The sequence below is a fragment of the Odocoileus virginianus genome, chromosome 7 (genome assembly GCF_023699985.2).
Source record: "Odocoileus virginianus isolate 20LAN1187 ecotype Illinois chromosome 7, Ovbor_1.2, whole genome shotgun sequence".
Classification (NCBI taxonomy): Eukaryota; Metazoa; Chordata; class Mammalia; order Artiodactyla; family Cervidae; genus Odocoileus; species Odocoileus virginianus.
In genome coordinates this window covers 2656298-2679622 of record NC_069680.1, presented here as the reverse complement: position 1 = coordinate 2679622, position 23325 = coordinate 2656298, and the positions used below count along the sequence as shown (strand labels likewise).

General features: G+C 54.1%; 1 protein-coding gene across 2 annotated transcripts; it reads left to right on the top strand.

The window, feature by feature from the left end:
• The first annotated feature begins 1114 nt into the window (after positions 1-1114).
• LOXL4 (lysyl oxidase like 4) lies at positions 1115-22611 on the top strand. 2 transcript variants are annotated; one of them, XM_020884352.2, is made up of 15 exons: positions 1115-1190; positions 5523-5837; positions 6651-6829; positions 7716-7921; positions 9353-9391; positions 9578-9797; positions 10713-10896; positions 11054-11208; positions 11942-12109; positions 13163-13325; positions 15934-16177; positions 17252-17367; positions 18372-18508; positions 18866-18977; positions 21317-22611. In XM_020884352.2, the coding sequence occupies exons 2-15, from the start codon at positions 5558-5560 to the stop codon at positions 21385-21387; spliced, it is 2274 nt and encodes a 757-aa protein (XP_020740011.2). In that variant the 5' UTR covers positions 1115-1190; positions 5523-5557; the 3' UTR covers positions 21388-22611. The 2 variants fall into 2 exon arrangements, with proteins under 2 accessions (XP_020740011.2, XP_070326097.1); XM_070469996.1 differs by having other exon boundaries at positions 1139-1217.
• Positions 22612-23325: the final 714 nt, after the last annotated feature.

Genomic DNA, 23325 nt, shown 5'->3' with positions numbered 1-23325 from the left:
GAATGAATGAGCCTTTGGAAGACAGTCAGGCAAGGTTGTGGGGTCGGGAGTTGCAGGATCAGGCTGTACTGATCTGGCCTTGGGAGGAGGCTGCGAGGTTGGAACTCTGCCTATTTTATACACGGCACTGAGGCACGGGGAGGAACCAGAACTGGGGGAAAGAAATTGGGACAAAAGGGGCTATGATTCAGGTATCTGGGTACCCAAGGAGGCTTATGGGACTCCCCTCTGTCGATCTCTCCTACTTTTGTCTTATTTCACAGTCTCCCCCCACCCCACCCTCCACACACGCAACCCCTGTTCCCCAAGGGCCAGAACATCCTCATTCAACTCTGTAAGGGGTTGTAGTGGAGAACTGAAATTTTCTCCGTTACATTTTACTATGCTAGGGAGCAAGTCCTATCTCTTGGAGCTCAGTATTCCCAACTGTACAATGGGGAGAACAGAGGCCTCATGCCCCCGCAGTACTCAATAAACTCAGAGGATGCAGGGCAATGAAAAGGACCGCCTGATACTCCAAAGACAGCACACCTGCACCACACCATCCCGGACCTAATTAGAACGGAGCCCCCTGGGCCCCTTGCAGGTCCCTGCAGAAGGGAATCTGCGTTGTCCTAAGTAACCAAGCTGGTGGGACTCGGTCCCTGGGACAGTCCCATTAGAGACCCACTGAACGTAATTCCCAGGTCAGCCCTGGGGTTGGGTGTACCACCCGGTTTGCAGAGAAGGAAGCTGTGAGTCCTCCGAAGGGGACTCACGAGGCCAGAGCGGGACTCGGTCGCCCGCTGGCACTGCGCCGCCGTCCTTTCCCGGGAACTCCGATCCTCCCACAATCTCTCCTGCTGCAGCGCGCCAGTTCCCTCCAAGGAAAACAGCTCCCCTCGACCCCCGCAACTTTCGCGACCCCGGGCTTTCCCAGGCCACCGGACTGCCAGTGGGCGCCGGGCCGCCCTGGATCGCGTCCGGGGTGGGGGTTCGCCAAGCCCTCGGAGGGGCCGACCGGCCGGGCGGGGCTCCCGCCGAGCCCAGGTCCGCCCGGGGGCGGGGCCTGCGGGCCTCCTCCGCGGCGGGCGGGGTGGGGGCGCCGCGGGCCGCAGCCGGATAAAAGGGCCCCCGGGCGCCCAGGAGGCCGGTTAGCGCTGCTTGGCCGCGGAGTCCGGTCCCAGCCCCGCAACGTCGCGCTCCAGCCGGTGAGCCCCTGCCTGGTGCCTGGCCAGGTCTGTCTTTAGCTGTCCTGTCTTGTCTGCTTGACTTCTGTCTCTCTGGGGGATCTGCAAGTCTCTGAGGGTTCCTGAAAGCTGGGATTGGGAGGGATGGGGGTCCCCTGGACAGTGAGCCTGGCCCGCCAGTCGCTCACCAACCTGTTGCCAGTGGAAGTGTCCAAGTTGGGGATCTTGGCCCAAGGCCCTCCCTGGGTGGTGCATTGCGGCCTCGGGTGCCTGCGTGTCTTGTTTGTGGACACGCTGCGTGTAGTCCAACCATTTCTCTGGCCTTCTCTCCCCGGGTTGGGGGCGGGGCAGGAGACGGGGCAGGTGGGCTCAGATGTCACTCCTGTGACTTAGGGGACATAGAGGCAGAGCGGAACCGGACTCTGGGAGGAAACAGACCAACACTGAGTGTGCTGGGGTGGCCCAGGGGTTTGCCCGGGATTGGAGATTGGAAGGCAGAGGTGAAAGGTGGGCAGAGGGCTTCAACCTCACAACCCTTATGCCTGAACATGTGGACATTTGTCTGCACTGTGTCAGGCCGCCACAGACAGTGGTCCCAGGGAGGATATCAGGGCTGAGGGGGGGGCCTCACCCCCTCCCCAGAGAGCTAGAGAAGAAGCTTCTACTGGTTCCCCAGGCTGGTTCCCACCAGGATACCACCCCAGTGCTCTCTCCTCAATACCCTTGGGCACTTTCAGTCCCCCTAGCAGGGCCGGGTCAGGCCAGGTGCCGGGGCCCCTGGCAGCACCTGGTTCAGGTGCCTGTCTCCTTCAAGCTGGCAGGATCCTGGATCTGCCACTTGGTTGCACTCAGCACTGGCAACCAGCCCAGTGCCCTCACACCACGGCTGGGTCATAAATCAACCAGCTGCAGGGTGGAATTTCATTCATCTCCCTGCCGCCTTTCCTTCTTCCCCCTCCTTCCATGTCCATCCTTCTCTGAGAGCCCGGCTCTGGAACCATGATGCCTGGGTTTGAATCCTGCCTGGGCAAATAACTTAGCTTCCCAGGGCCTCATCTTCTCATGTCAAGTGGAGATAAGTGTTCAATAAATATTTTTTAATGTATAATGATAATGATAACTTATTATTAACCTCTTCTCCTTCTCAGCCTTCCTTCTCCTTCTGACCCTCTCTCTCCTTCGCTTGGGAAAAGCACTGCCACTTTGGAGGCTGCTTCCTCCTCTAGAGGGGCTTCTCAGCCTGGTCCTCTTCTCTGTGCTCAGTGCTTGGGGAACAGCTGTGGGGAGACACTCCTCTGGGTTGTGGGGACAGGAAGCAAAGACACCAAGTGCCAGGGAGATTCGGGGTCTGGGCAGGGTGGGGGGTCTTAATGGAGGGCTAGCCTTTGAACCAGGTGTGGAAAGATGTGTAGGACTTTAACATTCTGAGCTAGAGGGAAAGGGTACTCCAAGGAGAAGGAACAATGAGAGCAAAGGCCTGGAGACTGGAAAACGGAGGATGTATTTTGGGGAACCAGAGTAGACAAATGTGATGTGAGCAAAAGCTGCACAGGCAACTGCAGTGGGCAGGAAGGCTAGACTCTCCCTTTTTTGACTTGGTTCCTGCTACTGCCCATCCACCTCCTAGGGGGCTTTCATGGAAGGGAGCTGCTCTAACACCCGGGGTCCTTCAGCAGAGGCCCACCCCTGTCCCCACAGAGGTTCCTTGGAGGGTAGGGAGCCTGTTGGCCCAGGGCTGCCCACAGCCTTTCATGCGGCCTCCACAGTTCTCTAGGGATGTCAGTCACATAACAGGCCTGCCCAGCCCACCCCTTGCCCATCACAGCATGTCCAGTGGCCCCCTGTCATTTTAGAGGAGCTGCACCTGTATCTCAGAGAGAAGAAAGCCTCTGATTCGTGTCACATAATTTGGTGGCAGAATGAGGAGCATCCTGACTCCTGCTGTTGGGGAGCAGGGTCATCTCTTAGGCCAGACCCAGTGTGACCTCTGGGACCGAACAGCTGGAGGGCCCGGAACGAACCCAGTTCTCCCACGGTGATTTTGGTTTGGCTTAGTCCCTAGCTGGCCACCTCCTCCTTAGGGGTTCACGGAAGAGGGAGTGGGGCATCCCCGGCAGCGGAGAACACTCTGCATGTGGTGACAGCCAATGGGGACCCCCACCGGCTCCTGAGTGAAGAAAACGGTGCTTAAGTCTGTGTCGGAAGAAGTATGGAAAAGAAGGGGATCGGTACTGGGTACTCGCAGTTGAGTTGGGGCCACCCTCTCCAGTCCTTCTTTGTCCAGGGAGGGGCTAGGACCAACCTAGGCAACGGTTCTATAGTATAGCTGTTTCAGTTGCTGTTAATAATAGCTAACTAACCATTGAGAGTTGCTCTTCTAAGGGTTAACATGTTTTCATGCATTTGATCTTCACAAGAATCCTATCCCCATTTTACAGAGGGGGGAAGTTGTGGCGTTGAAAAACTAAATAATTTGCCCAAGAACACCCAGAAACCAGCCGGTGGAGATGGGATGTGAACACAGGCTCCTCACCCCCAGTCTGCCTGCCTAAGCACTGTGCTGTGCCACCTCACATCCTTGAATCTGCAGATACTTACAGTGTGCCAGCTACATACCTGGCACTATTCTGAGCCCTGGGGGTGCAGCACAAAGTCCCCATTCCCATGGAGCTTCATTCTTGAGCTCATTTGTGCACTTCTAGGTGCCTACTGCCCCCAACCCTGGGCCGGTCAAAGCAGGAGGCTTGGTGGCGAAGGGAGATGGGGCTGGGTGCAGGAAAGAATAAGGACTGATTCTCAGCCAGAAACTAGCTTGTGGGGAAGGAAGGGGCAGAAGGCCCCTTAAGACCCTCCCTACTGAGAATTCCTAGCTATGGAATCCCCCCTGCCCCGAGAAGAGCAGTGGCCATGGAAGAAGGGGGACTCTCCCCAGAAAGAACCCCTTTAAGACTCAAGCACTAAAGAAGTAGCCAAGGACCCAAACTTTGTCCATCCGCTCCTGTGGGCCGGCCGTGGCTGCCCATCAGCAGTAGAGCTGGCCGTGCAGGAGCTTCAACACCGGTGGCTGCAGACAGTCTGACAGCTGCAACTGGGCATGGCTGTTCTCTATGCTCCTCCCAACCTTGCTGCCACAACGCTGCTAACATATGAGTGGGGGGAGGACCAGCCCCCAACTCGTCCCCTGTGGGGACCCAAAGAACATCTGACGATAGCCTCCTGGACACGGGGGCCCTCTCCCATGTCTGGTCACTGCCTCGAATACTCCCATGACCCCTCACTTCCTACTGGATGAAGGGCAGACGCTCCACATGGTGCACACAGCCCTTGATCTTCTGGCCCCAGCCTGTCCCTCCACCTTGGTCCCCTCCAAGTCGCTGATACTGCAGTACAGGATTAAGAAAGGGCACTCCCTACTCTTGCACAAACTCCTCTTTCCCTCTTTCTTCCCTATTGTTTCCGCTTTCCCATTGAGAACTCTTATTCATCTGGCAAGGCCCTGTTTAAATGTCCCTTCTCTGAAAGCCTTCCCTGACTCCTCATCTCTGAGCTTCATGAGGGCAGAGAGTAGTGTTTGACATGTTTACTTCTTTGTCCCAGCACCTGGCCCGATCATTGGCCTGAAGCAAATATTCCAAAAACCTTTGTTGACTCAATGTACAAATCATGCAGCTCCTAGAGGTGGAGCTTGCTGTGTGGTTTGGGCAAGTCTCTTAAACTCTCTAGGTCCTAATTCCTTATTTCTGGAGTCAGGAGGTTGAACCAAATATCGTGTACCTCCTCCAGCTTGAACAGTCTAGCCCTTAGGGACCCCCCTTTCTACATACATATGCTCAGTCGCTCAGTTGTGTCCAAATCTTTGTGGCCCCATGGACTGAAGCCTGCCAGGCTCCTCTGTCCATGGGATTCTCCAGGCAAGAATACTGGAGTGGGTAGCCATTCCTTTCTCCAGGGGATTGTCCCAACCCAGGGATTGAACCCACATCTCTTACATCTCCTGCACTGGTAAGCGGATGCTTTATCACTAGTGCCATCTGGGAAGCCCCTTCCTCCATAGGAGACTACATCAAAAACAGTTCTTTATTGAGCATTTACCATGTGGTAGGCTCAGGATAAGCAGTTTATCAGTGTTTTATTCAATACTCACAGCAACACTGGGAGGCAAAGATTACTATCCTCACCTTACAGATGAGGAGACTGAGATTCAGGAAAGCTAAACTTATGGCCAAGGAATGCTGGGTTTGAGCCAGATGAACTAATCACATTTGCAAAGGCCCAGGCTGTCCTTTGTCTCTGCCAGCAGAAGAGGCCTGAGGTCAGAGGTGGTGATCATTGTCATGTTTACTTGTTCCCCAGGTGCCTTGACCCCAGCTGCCCTTGAAGTCACCATAATGTGGTTCCTACCAGCCACCCTCCCCCTGCTCCCATTGTTCCTGCTGCTGGGCCAGGCCCCTCCCAGCAGGCCACAGTCCCTGGGCACCATGAAGCTACGGCTGGTGGGCCCCAGCAGCAAGCCGGAGGAGGGCCGCCTGGAGGTACTGCACCAGGGTCAGTGGGGCACCGTGTGTGATGACGACTTCGCGCTTCAGGAGGCCACGGTGGCCTGCCGCCAGCTAGGCTTTGAGGGTGCCTTGACCTGGGCCCATAGCGCCAAGTATGGCTCAGGGGAGGGTGAGTAACTGGTGCTGCCCTGCAGAACGATGGGGGATGGCAATGGGCTTCTCTCGGGTGTGGGCTCCCTGAGACTCCAACAGAACAGATGAGACCCCCACTCATCCTTTAATACCCAGCTCAAATGACCTGTCCTACCCATGCATTCTCATCTGCAATGAGGCCATCACCACTGCCACCATCACTACCACTCAACTCTAAGTTCTTTGAACATAGCAATCACCTACAATGCATGTGTGCATGCATTCATTTCAGTCATGTTTATTGAGCACTTACCACGTGGTAGACTCATGATAAAATGTGTGCAGTCATTTCAGTCGTGTCCAACTTTTTGTGACCCTATGGACTGTAGCCCTCCAGGCTCCTCTATCCATGGGGATTCTCCAGGTAAGAATACTGAAGTGGGTTGCCATGCCCTCCTCCAGGGGATCTTCCCAACCCAGGAATGAAACCCACATCTCCTGCATTACAAGCAGATTCTTTACTGCTGAGCACCAAGGAAGCCCATCACACACAGTAGGCACTCAGCAAATGCTGATGAGTGAATGACTAGATGGATGAATGAGGGAACAGATAGACCTAATTGCTAGAACTACCTGGCATTTTCCAAAAGCAGATTCATTGGGATCTGATTCTGAGAGGAGGCAGTAGGCAGGGTTGTAAACCAAGCTCCCAGGAGAACCAACTCCTCTCTCCCACCCACATTTCCCACTCAGATTTTGGAAGAGGAAAGTGGGGTCCTATCCGGGAGGCAGAGCCCATGACTTATCTCTCTGTGCCTGTCCCCAAGCATCACTCATCCTCCCCCCACAGGACCCATCTGGCTGGACAATGTGCACTGTGTGGGCACAGAGAGCTCCCTGGACCAGTGCGGGTCTAACGGCTGGGGTGTCAGTGACTGCACTCACTCAGAGGACGTCGGGGTGGTATGCCACCCCCAGCGCCAGCGTGGCTATATTTCTGAGAGGGTCTCCAATGCCCTCGGGCCCCAGGTGAGAAGGCTGTTCAGGCCCTTGCCTGAGCTGAGGGGGTGGTCAGGAAATGGAGGTCCTCCAGGTGATGAACCTGGAGGAGGAGGGAGAGGAAAGGGAGCAGAGAGCAGTCTGGGAAGTGTCCCTGGGGCCCCGACACCTGCTTGTGGCTTGGAGCAGGTGCACGGACAGGGCCCCAGCCTGAAGCGGGTGGGCAGGGACTCGAGGCTGGGCCTGCCGGGAATCACTGAAGCTGCTCCCCATGAGAGGGTAGGGGGTTGCCTCACCCACAAGGCCCAGCCACAATTGCTGTGTCTTCCGGGCACAAACAAACCGGAGCTAAAAACAGCCCAAGCCAAACAGCAGGGGCAGGCAGGGCAGGTCTCTGACTCTTACCCTCTGCTGCCGGGCAGACTCAGCCTGAGGACAGCTGGCCCAGGCCCACTGACTGGGGTGGCCATGGCAGGCGGCCCCACACTGGTCCAAGTCATTCAGGACTAGGGCGGGGGGCTCAAGGGCCAAAGGATCCTGCTGTGGTCTCAAGCAGTCGGTCGGTGTCCATCCTCCGCCCTCCCCAGGGTGCCATGAAGAAGGTCCCCCTGTGCTGCATAGAAGCCTCCCAAACTCCAAGGGCTCCCATCCTGAGCCCAGGACGGTGTGGATCTGCTTGGTCCTCTCTAGGGTTCAGGAAAGGACCCTAAACAAACTGGGCTTCTGTCTCACACTCACTGTGTGCCCTTGGCCCCTGCCTCCCCATCTCTGAGCCTCCGTTTCCAGCCCATCCAATGAGGGTGCTGGGGGGCGTGATCTCTAAGTGCTCCGAGCCCCAGCTTTCCCATGTGAAGACCTGCAGTGGGCTCAGCAAGGGCAGGACTCCTGGGGCCCACGGAGACCACATATCCCGCAGGACCGGCGGCTGGAGGAGGTGCGGCTCAAGCCCATCCTCGCCAGCGCCAAGCGGCAGAGCCCGGTGACTGAGGGGGCCGTGGAGGTGAAGTACGAGGGCCACTGGCGGCAGGTGTGTGACCAGGGCTGGACCAGGAACAACAGCAGGGTGGTGTGCGGGATGCTGGGCTTCCCCAGCGAGGCACCTGTCGACAGCCACTACTACAGGTAGGAAGACACCACTACAGGCAGGAGGGCTATGCAGGAGGCGGGGGTGTGGGGCAGTGGCTGAGTGTGTGTGCACATGCATGTATGCGTGTGTGTGTTTGTGTCTGTGTGCATATGCTTGGGACATTGCAGACTGCAGTGAGACTGGCAGGAGTGGTGTCTATAAGAGGACATTCGGCGGGGATGGGGTTGGGAGGGAAAGAGACCCAGCCAAGGAATGTCCCTGGATTTCTGGGGTTATGGATCTCTCAAATAATTAAGAGTGAAGATGAATTTTTAGACCCTGGGAAATCCCTAGAAACAGTCGGAAAATAAACATTGTACTTGCCAATCAGATAGAAAGAATTGACTGTAGCACAGAATACTCCCAAAATGAAATGTAAATAAATGTAAAACTGTGTTCCTGATTAGAAAATTAGACCTGAGTAGTAAAGATACAGTGCTTCCCACAAGGACAGATGGTGTGGGTTCCAGTCTAAGCTTTGTTGATAATAGGCTTCAGGGCCTTGGTAGGGCATCCGGGCCTCAGTCATCCAATCCACAGGGAATTCTCTGAACCCTGACCCAGCAAATTTCCTCGACTCGGATCTAAGCCAGGTTCTGATTGGGTTGTATGTAAGCCAGGCATGGGGTGGGGAGGCATTTGGGAGAGGAGACATAAAAATATTCTGTCAGAAACGTGACAGAACTATCACAAGATTGCATCAGCCTGTAAATGATTACCAGTCAGGGTTCTACCCGCTCTGATCAGTGAGCACTTCGTATGTTTCTCATCAGGGGATAAATCTCCCACAGGACGCGAGTCATCTACCCTTACCCATCCCCAATCAGTTGTTCTACTCTGTGTCTCTGACTTAGCTGACCCTAGTTTCCAAGACCAGCCACGTGGCTCTGTCCTTGGACATGACTGGGGTCTGGGTCCCTGACTCCCTGCTGCCCAGTAATTGCACATCTGGGCCTGGCTGACTTGCCTACCACCCATGAGGAAGGCAACCCTGATTATAGCCTCAGTGTCTCTGGGTGGGCAGTCCCCAGCAGAAAGGCCTTCAACTTCCACCTGTTCCCCAGAGGACTTTTGCCTGGGCCCCTTCTCATGGGGTTGCTCCCTAAAGGCTGCCCTTCAAATAGATGGAAAAGGACTAACTTGGAGCTGCCTGCCCTGGGCAGCCCAGTGCAGAGGGGAACCCACATTGGGTTTAGTCAAGGGACCTTGCTGGGCCCTGTTTTCCCTCGCTGTGAAGTGGAGATCGTCTTTATCTGTGGAGCAGCCATCCTCCCAGACTGTGGCAAAGCTCAGCATTGAAATGATTTGTGAACAAGTGCACCAACTGTGAAGTCTAGTGCAAACTTATGCACAGCTCTGAGGAGCCAGGGTGACAGGGCTGGGGCTTCTGCACCTATTCCACTCCCCACCTATTTCGTTCCCTCCAGGAAAGTCTGGGATTCAAAGATGAAGGACCCCAACTCTAGGTAAGGAGTAGTGCCCTCATGGGAAGATGCAAATGAGGTGGCATGAAGGGCCTCCTTCCTCCCCCTTCCCCTTCTCCAGGCCCCTCTCCCCTCCCTAATGCCTTGCCTCCCGGAGTTCTGAGCACCCCTTCTCCACCCGGAGTTCTGAGCACCCCTTCTCCACCCTCAGTCTCCCTTGTCTTCCAGACTAAAGAGCCTAACGAAGAAGAATTCCTTCTGGATCCACCGTGTCAACTGCCTGGGCACAGAGCCCCACATGGCCAATTGCCAGGTGCAGGTGGCGCCAGCCCAGGGCAAGCTGCGGCCGGCCTGCCCGGGTGGCATGCATGCTGTGGTCAGCTGTGTGGCAGGGCCCCGCTTCCGTCCTCCGAAGGCGAAGCCTGGGCGCAAGGAGTCCAGGGCAGAGGTGGGTCCCCAGGGCCCTGCCCACAGGCCTGGAGGCCCAGGTCCCACTCGCAGGACCCTGCTTCTTGGGGAGGGACTGACTGGTGGGAGGTGACTCTCCAGGAGAGTCAGGGGGAAATGGGGGCGAACCCCCCATCAAGGGGACATTGGTTCAGACCAGGAGGAGAGCAAGTCCCAGAATGGTTGAACTTTGGGATTTATTTGAAAGGGCCCATTTATAACCCTACTGTAAATGGAAAGCTGACCTCACTGGCCAGGAATAGAAGGTAACTGTGAAAACTGTAATTACACTGTAGCTGCGTCCCATCGAGGGCCGAAGGTATTGAGGCCGAGCCTGGCCCTCGTTGTAAAAAGCAAAGAGCAAGTGCTGGGGAGGCGTTCAGGCCGACGGCTCCACGTGAGAGGGTCTCCTCATGGTGTAGGGACGGATGGGAGAGAATTAACGTAAATGGCCTCTCCACCGTGTGTTACATTAACACCACGTCCCCGCAGGTCTCTAAAATCATTTCGCAGATCTGCTGGGGAAGCGTTGCTCTAGGGTCAGCCCCGAAGGACAAAGCAGCAGTGAGGCTGGGTGAGAGGAGGGAACTCGCCTGGTGATCAGGTGGCAGGTTGTGGAGCCCAGGGACCCCAAGTCCTGAGGCTGTTTTGTTGGGGCTGGAATTTATTATTACGTTCATTGTTACTGTTATTGCATAACAATTCATGAATTTGTTATTACTATTATTATTGTGGTGGTTCTTTGTTACTGAAAAAGGGGGAGAGGGTTGAGGAAAACAATTTATTCAAGGCAATAGCTGCAGGAGTCAGAGATGAGACTAGAACTCCGGTACTTGGCTCTGCCTGAATTGAAGGGGCACAGCCCCTATGCCTGCGTCCTCCTCACCCTCCCTGAAGCCAGGTGTTCTCCCAGCAGGAGATGAAGGTGCGCCTCCGCTCGGGGGCCCAGGTGGGCGAGGGCCGGGTGGAGGTGCTCATGAACCGCCAGTGGGGCACCATCTGTGACCATGGATGGAACCTCATCTCCGCCAGCGTCGTGTGCCGCCAGCTCGGCTTCGGCTCTGCTCGGGAGGCCCTCTTTGGGGCCCGGCTGGGCCAGGGTGAGTGAGGAGGCCTGGGGTGGGGTAGGAGAGCCTGGGTGTGCCACTGATCTATGCCCTGGTGGTCCCAGGGTGCTGGGGCCCAGGGCAGCTGCCATAGGGGTGAGGCTGCCAAGATGGAGCCTCACACGGCCTTTCTCCCCGCTCCCCGCTGTAGCGCTGGGGCCCATCCACCTGAGTGAAGTCCGCTGCAGAGGATACGAGCGGAGCCTCAGCGATTGCCCTTCCCTGGAAGGGTCTCAGAATGGTTGCCAACATGACAACGATGCTGCCGTGAGATGCAACGTCCCTAACATGGGCTTCCAGGACCAGGTGAGCTCGGGGCTGGGCAGCCCTGAGATAGCCCCGGACACTGCATGCAGCCAGTGGGGAGGGTTTGTGAGAGGCGGCTAGAGCTCTGGGCCCCAGAGCCTGCCTGCTGTCAGCCTGGACCGCCCTCTCCTCTGTGAGTCTCCCCTGGCCTGGCCTACTTCCCCTCAGGGCCAGGCTCTGGCCTTCAGAGATGGCAGAGTCTCAAGGAGACTGACTTTTCAGTCAGATGGGCTCGCCCGCCCCACTCCCTCAGGTCCCCCCTGAAGTTGAGAGAGAAGCGGCCCAAGGGCAGAGGGCCGCAGGGTGTCAGCACCAGGGAGTGGTCAGAGTTCAAGCGTCATGCTAACGTGAATTGCGGGCAAGTCTCTCTTGTCTCTGACCTTGGTTCTCTTCTGTAAAATGGGGTCAGCTGTCCTGGAGGGTCACTGTGAATGTGACGATAGATACGAAAGCACTTGGCAATTGGCGAGTCATCATCAATGGCAGGATTTCAGGTAGATGGAAGGCAAGGCCTGGGCGCAGGCACTCTGAGTCAACTTTCTCAAGCGGGCAGGGACTTTAGGAACTATCCAATAAAATGTCCTCACTTTACAGAGGAGAGCAACCCAGAGAAGGGGAGTGTCATGTCCAGGGCTGCGTGGTGAGCTAGCCTGGACAGGTCTCCCAGCCAGCAGCCCCATGTTCTCCCCCTCCTAAAGTGGCCCTGCTCCTCACACACCCCTGACCATTGCAGGTGCGCTTGGCCGGTGGGCGCAGCCCCGAGGAGGGGGTGGTGGAGGTGCAGGTGGAGGTGAACGGCGTCCAGCGCTGGGGGGCCGTGTGCAGCGACCACTGGGGCCTCACCGAAGCCATGGTGGCCTGTCGACAGCTTGGCCTGGGCTTTGCCAGCCATGCCATCAAGGTAGGTCTCTGCCATGCTAAAGCTGCTGACCCTTCATTCATTCATTCAACAATTAGTTATGAGTAGAACTATGCACCAATGAATGCTGGGTGCTGGCGATCCTGTGGTGAACAAGTCACAGTTCCTGCCTCATGGAGCAGTCCGTCGCCACACAGTCACATGAGGGAGGTGGATTTTCCTAAAATGTTCACACAACGGGCACACAACTCTATCTGCAGGAGAGATGAGCAGACGTGAGCCAGATGAGGTGGGGGAGGAGTAAAGAGCCCTTGTGAAGACCTTGTGGCCAGAGGACACTTGACTTGGTTGAGGAAATCAGGGGTGGAGTGCGGCTTCTAGAGTGATCTATCGGTGTGAAGTGCGAGGGTGGAGGAGGAGGCAGGAGGAAGACCATTCAAAGCCTGCAAGGCAGATTTTTTTTTTAAAGATTTCTTCCTTGCTATTTGGCAAACTGTTGGGGTGGGGATTACTGTGAATACAGAGGAGCACACTATTGCAGGTGCCCAGCTGAGAATGCTGCTGGCTTGGATGGGGCTAGTGGCAGTCCTGGGGGAGGCAGGTGGATAGATTCAAAAGATATCAAGGAAATGAAATCAAGAGGCCTGGGGCAAGGCTGCTATGGAGAAACTGCTTCAGCTTCACCCGTAGTGGCCTGCCTGGCAGTACTAGGCACCCTTCACCCTGGAGAACTGGGCTCAATCCTGAGTACAACCAGCCATCTAGGGTTATATGAAGAACAGCTGGGGAAATGGGACAGGCCTGAGTGGACAGGAAGAGCCCAAACCATCGTCTTCAAACAGCTGAGGGCTGCAGTCAGGGAGAGTGATGGGAACAAGGCTAGTGGTGGAAGCCACAGCAGTGGATTTTGCCCCCATACATGGAAGGCATGTCTAATACCAGAGGGGTCCAAAGTGTTATCACTAAAGATTTTCAGGCCGAGGCTGGGCACAGCTGGGTGAGGGTGGTTGGCCGGGGTTCAAGCCTCTAGTGGGAGTCAGGTGACTCTAAGAGCATGTCTCAACCCTAACTAGGGGATGCTGGCTGTTTCCTTAGGACACCTGGTACTGGCAGGGGACGCCGGGAGCCAGAGAAGTGGTCATGAGCGGGGTGCGTTGCTCAGGCACAGAGCTGGCCCTGCAGCAGTGTCAAAGGCATGGGCCAGTGCACTGCTCCCACGGCACTGGGCGCTTCTCAGCCGGAGTGTCCTGCACAGACAGTGAGTAATGGGAGGGGCCAGTGGGATGGGTGGATGTGGCTCCTCTGGGTTGCCAAACCTGCAACTCCCATCCTCAGGGCGGGCCCTGAGAGCTGGTTCCAGCTCCAAGGCCCCAGGGTTGGGAGTGCAGGGAGGGCTGGATGTGGAGCACCAGCTCTGTCACTGACACATGTAGCCAGGTCACCTGCCACATGGGGATACAAGCTCTGCCCCACTCATGGAGTTAATGTAAGAATTAAGACAGAGAGTACCTGACAATGTGAGGATACACAACAGTGTTTTTCAGTGTTTGTGTCATGACCAATAGTTAAAAAATGACAGCAACAACATGTTATACTTTGTAAGGATAGTATTTTTCTCTTGATATTATGTCTGTGTGTCACAACATAGGGCTTCCCAGGTGGCTCAGTGGTAAAGAATCCACCTGCCAGTACAGTAGATATGGGAGACTCGAGTCCAGTCCCTGGGTCAGGAAGATCCAGGGAGGATCTTTCTTCCTAGAGAAGGGCATGGCAACCCACTCCAGTATTTTTGCCTGGGAAATCTCATGGACAGAGGGGTAGCCTGGCGGGCTATAGTCCAGGGGCTTTCAAAGAGTCAGATACAACTGAGTGACTAAGCATGCATGCACATCACAACATAAAATATTAATATATTTCTTACTGTAGTTTGTAGTAAGAAAAGAGTTTGAAAGCTGTTGTAGAGGGTATAGAAATGTGAGGACACGTGGGCTGTACGGTGAGCTGTGGGATTTACCCAAAAGGCTTTACTTTAGGTCAAGACCATTTTGAGGCATCTATCTACCCCACACCCCCAGATTCTTATGGTAGCAGCCTTTGTTTGACATATTCCAACCAGGTCTGGGCCAAGAACTATATCCAGTCCAGAAGCTACAGGCTGCCCCCAATCCAAGTGGCCACATGACCTTCTTCCCAGCAGGTTTCAATGCCAAGACATCCTTCAGCTTTGTGAGCAAGCTTAAGGCTTTCACTGTAATCAGCGCCCATTGGAAGAGCACTAACCTACAGCACATCCTCCCCTACAGGGTGATGGGGTTTCCGAGTGGGTCTCCAGCCACGGCTCCCAGCATACTGTGGGGCCGGCTCCCCACTCTCTCCCCTCCCGGAACCCTGTGCCCCTTGATGGAAGGGCAGCTTTCCTCCTGAATTCATTTGATACTTCACAACGGCTGAGCACAAATAGCCAACCCACCATCCCTGTGGTCGTCCCCATTTCTCCTCTGTGATTTTTCTCATTTCTTTCTTGCCTTTACCATCTCTTCTTCTCTCTGAAAGCACTCCTTTCCCTCAGAAATTCTAGGGTGTGCCCGTGGGCATACCCTTGTCCGTCTCCAAAATATACCTCAGGCATTCCAAGGGCATTTAGTGATAGTACAGACATCATCCAGCAAACCAGCTCCCATCCTGATGCCCGTCCGCTGAAAATAAACCCGTGTTCCCGTCTCACCATTGTCAGCGATGGCTCTGCCCCAAATCTAAACTGTAACCCAGTTTTTGCATGAACGAGCATTGAGAATTGGCAGTTTTCTCTCTCGATGTTACAAGGCAAAAGCTGTGGATCTCCACATTTCTGCGCTGACATACAAGGGACTGCAGTGATGGCACAGTGGCTCTGAGGAGGGCAAGAGCCCCTGTGACAGGAAGGGAACCGGAGAGGCACGGAGCAGGCTCCCTCCATGCACCAGGCCACGCAGTGTCCCGGTGTGAACACCCACGGTGGCCATCAGGGTAGAAGAGGAACCCTGGAGAAAGTATGGTCTCAGAACATGTAGCAGAATGGTCCAGAACAACAGAGCCCAGGAGCAGGTTCAGAGATGAACTCTTGCAATCTCCAGCCCTCTCCCTCTCACATTGCAAGAACTGCGGCTCAGAGAAAGAGCTGAGGTGACAAGCCTGGCATCAGCAGAGCTTCCGAGAGGTTATATGAGCGAAGCTTATAGGCAAAGGTATACTCTACAAAACCAACGCTAGCTTACGTCACTGCATGCTTGCCACGGGCCACACCACGATCTCAGCTCGTTACAGGGACTATCACACGCATATTATTCATTATTTGCATCTTACACATGAGGAAAATGATAGACGAAAGGATAAACAATTCCCCTTACAATGTGGTGTAGACAGAAATTAAGCCAAGACAGGAACCCAGGTGGTCTAGCTATGAAGCCAGCAAGCTCCACTGTGACGCTAGCAGCCTCCAAGCTTAAGCCGATAGACCTCTCCTGTTATGAGAACTCACGTCTCCTGACTCCTAATGCGTGCTAAGTCACTTCAGTTGTGCCCAACTCTTCGTGACCCCGTGGACTGTAGCCCACCAGGCATTCTCTGTCCATGGAATTTCCCAGGCAAGAATACCGACATAGGTTGCCATTCTCTTCTTCAGGGGATCTACCCAGGGATCGAATCCAGGTCTTCTGCATTGCAGACAGACACTTTACCGTCTGAGTCACCAGGGAAATCTTCTGACTCCTAAACCGCCCTACTCTCCCGGGCCTTCCAAAAGCACTCAATCTGGAGGCAAGCCTGTCCCCTAGGCGGGAGAGCAAAACCGGCTACCTCCCTCACCTTGGTGTCTCCACGGTGCCCAGGTGCCCCGGACCTCGTGATGAACGCCCAGCTGGTGCAGGAGACAGCCTACCTGGAGGACCGCCCACTCAGCCTGCTGTACTGCGCCCACGAAGAGAACTGCCTGTCTCAGTCCGCTGACCGCATGGACTGGCCCTACGGACACCGGCGTCTGCTGCGCTTCTCCTCGCAGATCCACAACCTGGGCCGGGCCGACTTCCGTCCTAAGATGGGGCGCCACAGCTGGATTTGGCACCAGTGCCACAGGTGAATGCCTGCTCGGGCCTCAGACCTTAGGGGGCCAAAACCAGGGTGCGGGGACCCAACCAGTCTGGTCCTTCCTGGGAGGGGTGGGTGTGAGCTCAGGGAAAGAGCCTTCCTTCCTAGACATGCTGCCAGCCCCGCCTCCAGGAGGCAGTGAGGAATCCTGAGCATCACCTGGCTTTTCCATTGCTCTCTCACTTGCCCTACATACCCATGGATTCACCTCCCCTGTGGTATCCTACAGAGTGGTCCTCACCAGCCGAGCTGGTCTCTGTTAGAAGGATATTTCTCTGGGGGCCTTAAGCCTTGTCCTTAACAGCCAGGTGAGATGGGGACTCCTAGAAACCTGGAGACCCAAAATAGCCATCCCGTCCAGGATGCTGGCTCTGCAGAAAAAGCTGGTTGATTTCTGTAGCTGCAAAGTGAGGCCCCCAAGGAGGAGCAAGGAAACACCGCTGGTGCTGGAAGGGGACAATGAGCATTCTTTCCTATCAGCAGCTTCCAGCCCAGACAGAAGGAGAGACTTTGTCTACAACAAAAGCAGAATGGAAAAGGGTGTTTTTTTCCTTCACACAGCCGTGGGTGGGGAAAACTGAGAGGAGCGGGCAGTGACTTTGGGACTCGACTTCGCTGAGATAATAAGCATCTTTCCCTGTAGCATGGATGGAGTTGTCATTAGAACTGGACTGGAAACAACGGTAGCCAGCTGGGCCCAGGCTGGCAGGGAGCAGCATGAGCGTCCCTCCACGCTCCGCAACTCCGCTCCTGGGCTAGTCTCTGGTCGTGTCCCTTCCTTCCACCTGCAGAGCTCTGGCCTTGTAGCCAGGCAGCATCTCCTGGAGCTTTGACCTCTCCTCACCTGGCTGAGACCCTGGGGAATGGGGGCAGCTGTGTCTGGCTGCCTGGCAGCGGTGCCAGGAAAGTAGGGTCATACTAATCTTGGGTTTGGGAGGGAGAAGGGCACTGCCCTGCTATTACAACGCTCCTCTCTGGGTAATGATGGGGCCTGGTGCCTCAGTCCCCCGTGCCGACTCCCCTCCTGCTGCTGCCAGGCTGACGGCCCTGCCTCTTCCGCAGGCACTACCACAGCATTGAGGTCTTCACCCACTACGACCTCCTCACTCTCAATGGCTCCAAGGTGGCGGAGGGGCACAAGGCCAGCTTCTGCCTAGAGGACACAAATTGCCCCACAGGTACGTGGTTTCCTGTCAGCATATCCTCCTCTGTCATATTCCCCCCGCCCCTTTGAGGTCAGGACTCCCTCTGGCCCGCTCAACAGCCTTAGGCATCTGGAGACTGGGGCCTGGCCACAGTCAGCCCTCAAGGCAATTCAAAAAGACAAATTTCTGGGAATTCCCTAGCTGTCCAGTGGTTAGGACTCTGCACTTTCATTCCTGGGTTCAATCCCTGGTTGGGGAACTAAGGTCCTACAAGCTGTGTTGCATAGCCAAAACACGAATAAAGATGAATTTCTTACCTTCTCTACTTCCTCTGCATTCCCAGCATGTTGTATATTATTATTTAGTCATAAGTCATGTCAGACTATTTCCATGGACTGTAGCCCACCAGCCTCCTCTGTCCATGGGATTTCCCAGGCAAGAATACTGGAGCGGGTTGCTGTTTCCTTCTCCAGGGGATCTTCTCCAGCCAGGAATCAAACTCACATCTCCTGTATTGGAAGGCGGATTCTTTACCATTGAGCCACTTGGGGGAAGCCCAGTGTACTGTGTACCACTTTTAAAACACTTAACGCTTTTTTTGGATAATAGTTGCTGACCTGTTTCACTTCCGCTGATCCTTTGAGGACATGGATTGTTTGACTCCTGTTTGTATACCCACAGTTCGTAGCCCTTAGAAAGGGCATGGTGGAACACCAGGTCGGATGGACAAGTGAATTAGCATAGAGGGCTGAAATCTTCCAATCACATTTCCTAGGCCAGCAGGAATTTCCACTGGAGTATCCAGAGAAATGATCTCTGTCACAGATGGCCTGTGGTACAGTGCTGGATTCATGGTTAGTAGAACTTCTGGCACTGATAGGCAGGATCTTTAGGAAGCTCAAGTCCCTAGTCTGACTGCATTCAATTGGCAAGGCTGGTATGAGGATTAAATGTTGAAGGATGTGAAAAACCTAGCAGGTACTTTGTCCTGAGCACCTGTTGAGAGCCTCAGTCACCATCAGTACCCTCCCTTACAGGAATGCAAAGGCGCTACGCGTGTGCCAACTTTGGGGAACAGGGAGTGACCGTTGGCTGCTGGGACACCTATCGACATGACATTGATTGCCAGTGGGTGGATATCACAGACGTGGGCCCTGGGGATTATATCTTCCAGGTAAGACCGCTTCTCCATTTCTTCCATTTCTTCCATATATGTTCTGAAAGCTCTCTGAGGTCAAATGAAGGAAGAGCTTCATAAATAGGATCTCTGACGTGTCTGGCTATGCTGTAGGGGAAAAAAAAATCAGGATCCAGGACCTAGGTTTGAGTCCTGAGTCAAGGAACAATGGGCAAGTCAAAACTCAGTCCCCATCTGTAAAAAGAAAAAGGACATTAATGCCTACTTCCTGGGGTGATTGTAAGGATTAATGAAGAATACCAACACACTTCGCCAAGACTGCATGAAATGAAATGTAAAGGTTATCACAGAAGCCAAATTGCCTGTTTTCAGCCAATGCTTCTCTCACTCCAGGTGGTCGTGAACCCCAAGTTCGAGGTGGCAGAGTCAGATTTCTCAAACAACATGATGCGGTGCCGCTGCAAGTACGACGGGCAACGGGTCTGGCTACACAACTGCCACACAGGTACCTGCGGGCCACTATGCGGCCATCCCCACGTGGGCTCGGGGCGCTGGAAGACCCTTAGCATCCCTGTGTGCAAGTAGAGTGTGCGTGTACAAGGCTGGGGATGGAACAGGGATGAATTTCCTTTGACAGCTTCACAGAAGGTAGATTTCCAGAACAAACTTCACCCACCTCTCTCACTAACTACTTCCACATCCCTCTTTATCCTTAAGGTAGTTCGGATTGAAAACGCAGTCTCCCGTCTGCTCTGGACTCTTTCCTGTTACTTCAAACCAAGTCAGGATTTCCCTTTTCCAGTCTGTTACTATTCCCTTTCCTTTCATAGGATCTTAGTTGTCTCCATCCCAGGCTGGCTGCCTCACAGGCAAATGTAGAAGTCCCCTAGCTCTGTGCTGCTACCTCCAGCTGTGATCCCTGCTTACATGGAGAATAGGGCTCTGGACGCTTGCAGAACTGGTAGTTTCAGACAAAGAAGCAATGATCCAGTGGGGGCAGATACACCCTAGAGTAAGGAGGTGATTGCCCCACTTGCCCGTAAAGAAAGGTAGTAGTTCCTCTGTTTTCAACCTTTCAATGCTTGCATTTTTGTGAGGTGTGTGCATTCACACCCACACTTTGCACATAGGGGGAGGAGCAGACTCATTCATTTAGTCGACAAACATGTCAACTATCTCTGTGTTGAACACTGTGCCAGGCTCTGGGAACATAAATAGGAGTAAAATGCAGAGCTGAGTGTCAGGTAGGGTAAGCAAACATGCAGTTGGATACCCTAGTCCTACTGAGCACCCCAAACCACTGTGAACTAAGGCTGAGCAAGCAGAGTGCTTTCTGAATAGCAGCCTGGAGGCCAGTCAAGATTCCCCAGTGCTAAGTTGTTTCAGTCTTGTCTGACTCTTCGCAAGCCTATGGACAAAAACCTGCCAGGCTCCTCTGTCCATAGGATTCTCCAGGGAAGAATACTGGAGTGAGTTGCCATTTCCTCCTCCAGGGGAATCTTCCCAACCCAGGGATCGAACCCACATCTCTTATGCCTCCTACATTGGCAGGTGGGTTCTTTACCTCTAGCTCCACCTGGGAAGCCCAAGGTTCCCCAGAGGAAGGGACCTTTGTGCTGACTTCAGAGGGAAGACTGAAGTCAGAGGGGAGGAGCAGAAGGAGCATAACATTTGGCCTCAGAAGCTTTCACTGGGCACCAAATCCAGTTCCAGCTTCCAAAACCACCTTCCAGCTTTAAGACGGTGAAGAAATTTCCACTCAGAAGTCTTCTCTATTGTAAAATAGGGCTATGTACCCAAGTCCACTAGTGTTCTTTGCAGGGAGGGTTATGATGGTTCCTGCTAAGAGAATGGACTTTATCCTGTGGACTTCTGGAAACCAATAACAAATTTCAGTCAAGGAGGCAAGAAGATCAGATTTATGTTTTCAAAAGATAACTCTGGCAGTGGATGAAGACAGTGAGGAGTAAGGATTTGAAAACGATGTGACTGGGATAGATTCTGCTGCCGTTAAGCAAGACAGGAACAGGAGAGGAATTAGGAGTTGGAGCCTAGAGACCTAAGGCTGTCGGCGTGGAGGCAAAGGCTCCATAACACTGGTGGCAGGATGCACAGGGTCCAGAAGAGCGAGGAAGAAAGGAAACAGCGCAGCTCTGACCCCTCCAGGGTCCTTGCAGGAAACAGAGGGCGCACTCAGGTCCAAGTGTGAGGTTATTTAATGAGAGGACCATCCAAAGGTGTGAGCAGGACTAGGGAGAGGAGGATGTTGAGATGTCCAGGGATAAGGAAGACTGAAATGTTGCTATCACTTTGGGCTTAAGTGGGCCAAGGCTGCCCTGGAGCCAGGTAAACACTTGTGCTGAAGAGGAAAGAGGGGCTGGTGGGGCTGGAGTCGCAGGAGACCATTGCTGCAGGACAGGGGAGGAAATAGCCCAACCTCTCTCTCCTTCTATCCTCTTGTCTCCTGTTGCTTTCCACTGAGCTAAGTCAACCAGAAGCCAGAAGAGGATGGAGCCAGGGTGAGGCAGTCTCTAGGGGTCAGGTCTCCAGGGCTCCAAGAGAACAAAGAAGGATAGAGAGTGAACGTGGGGAGGGGACAAGGAGAGTGACCAGCACAACCCTTCCCACTCAATAGCCTATTCTTTCCCATGTTCCTGTAGCTAGGCACCTGTCAGCATCTATTTCTCTAAAATAGGTCATTGTCTGTGCCCATGACTAACCCAATGGAAAGACCAAGCCAGACAGGATGTATTGGTGTTTGTAAAGTTGTCAGTGAGGGGATGGGACTCTGGTCCCATCCTTACTCTGGTCCCAGCTACTTACCTGTCGTCCTTCGGTCCACAGGGGACTCATACCGAGCTAACACAGAGCTGTCCCAGGAGCAGGAGCAGCGTCTCAGGAACAACCTCATCTGAAGCCGTCACCACATGCTCCCAGCTGCTGCCCACACACCAGATACCTCAGCTTACTGGAGCCATGCCCTTCACCGAGCCCTGACGCAGAGAGAAAGGGGCCAGCGCCAAGAGGCACCGGGAACCCGCTCAGGAAGCCTTTAGATGGCAAGATCACCAAACCAGAATGCCACCGCTCCCTCGGGATGGCTCTGGGTCTGATCCCTGGGCGCCTCTGGTCTCTGGACTATGGTCTCCAGGCTTTGTTCAGCTGAGCTCCTCTCCTGCAAGGAGACCTGGTCTTCCCGGGATCTTGCCCTTGAGCTCCTGGTTTCTCCTGGTTCAGGAGTTACCAGTTCCCTAAGAATGGACTGTGGCCTGGCTCCCCAACTAAATGGTGCTTTGCAGATGTCTCGGAGGAGGGCCAAATACACAGGAGGAGGAGTCAGCTCTCTGCTAGGAGCTCTGAGCGACACAACTTGTGTCAAAGTCACACCTGGCAGAGAAGCTGGTGAATTGAGTCCCTCGCTTGATCTGTCCATACTTAGAACTCAGCTATCATGTTCTTCGAGTCTGTTCTTTAGTGTCCTTATCTTTATCCTCCTGCATATATGGCTGTTTCTAATGTCCTTGGAGGCTTCGGCCTCAGGCATCCCCTTATCTCCTGATGGGCCCAAACCACCAGTTCCTGAGTGCTTGAGACAGGGCAGGTTTCACAGAAGTGGCCAGATACAGCCTTATTGCACAGCAGCAGAAAAGGCCCAAAAGAAAGATGACTGGGGCAATATGGACCCCATCTGCTGCCAGGGTCTCTGCCAGGGAAAAATACTTGTCATAAACCCAGCAGGCGAGATTACTGTGCATCTCAGGACTGGCCTAAATGTCGAGTCCCCCAGGTTTCTGGAGTGAACTTTCCACTGAATAAATTTTTGAAGTGGAAAGAACATCAGTCAAACAGGCCACTCATCTCTGCAGGAAAAAGAAGACAGGTCTAGTAGAGTGAAGGCTAGACTATGGGGGAGTCAGAAGGGGGAAGATTCAATTTAGTTAAGGATTAAACTTTAGGAAAGGCCACCATCTCTGTTCAATGTGGCTGTGATATGCTCTTGCTCAGGTGAGGTTAAGATCCTATGATCTTCTTGGACGTGATTCTTAATCCTGTCTCCACTTGGACACACTTGAGAGATGATCTTCACAGGTCTGACGCCCTCATGCCAATAAAGGTTGCTCACTATGGACTGCTAGAAAGCAAGGCTGGCTGTGATTCTTGGCAGTTCCCAGCACACAAACTCTACCCCTTTTCACTCCCGGTGACCTGGTTTCTTAAGATGTGTGGGGTACACGTGCTACTCACACATCCCCTGGAGGAGGGCATGGCAACCCACCCCAGCATTCTTGCCTGGAGAGTCCCACGGATAGAGGAGCCTGGAGGGCTGCAGTCCCTAGGGTCGCAAGGAGTCAGACATGACTGAAGCGACTTAGCACGCACGCACACTCTGCTTCCCAGTTCCCTCCCTAGGCTCCATGGTAAATCATGGGCTGGAAAGGTTAGTGGAGGAGCAGTAGGAGGAAAGAAGGAAAAGTCCGAAGATGGTAAACTTTTACAACCAAGGCTGCAAGGCTGAAGTGAATGGTGGTAGATGGGGCAGAATTACCATGCTCCCAACCCCACACAGGAGAGCTGCCCCTCCTTAGGGAGTAGAAAGGGATATCCACCCTGGGGTATCCTCTGTGAATACAAAGAAGAGCTTTCTTCCTTCTTCTCTTTTACCTCCCCTCTTCTCAACTTCCTCGCTCCTTCCTTAGGCAGAGGGAGCGTTATACTTTGGCATGGCAGTTTAGGTAAACAAGGGGAGGACTGATTTCCTGTTGGATCCAGCAAACATCTCCCAAACAGTAACAACATTATAGTCACACATGCAGCTAATGGTCTGTGAAAGAATGTGTGGCTGGTGGGGGAGC

Excerpts from the sequence above, each read along its gene's own strand:
- LOXL4 (XM_020884352.2), top strand. The coding sequence starts at position 5,558 with ATGTGGTTCCTACCAGCCACCCTCCCCCTGCTCCCATTGTTCCTGCTG. Across the intron at positions 13,326-15,933 it reads CGGAGTGTCCTGCACAGACA|GTGCCCCGGACCTCGTGATG; the intron begins GTGAGTAATGGG and ends CACGGTGCCCAG. Across the intron at positions 18,509-18,865 it reads CTGGGGATTATATCTTCCAG|GTGGTCGTGAACCCCAAGTT; the intron begins GTAAGACCGCTT and ends CTCTCACTCCAG.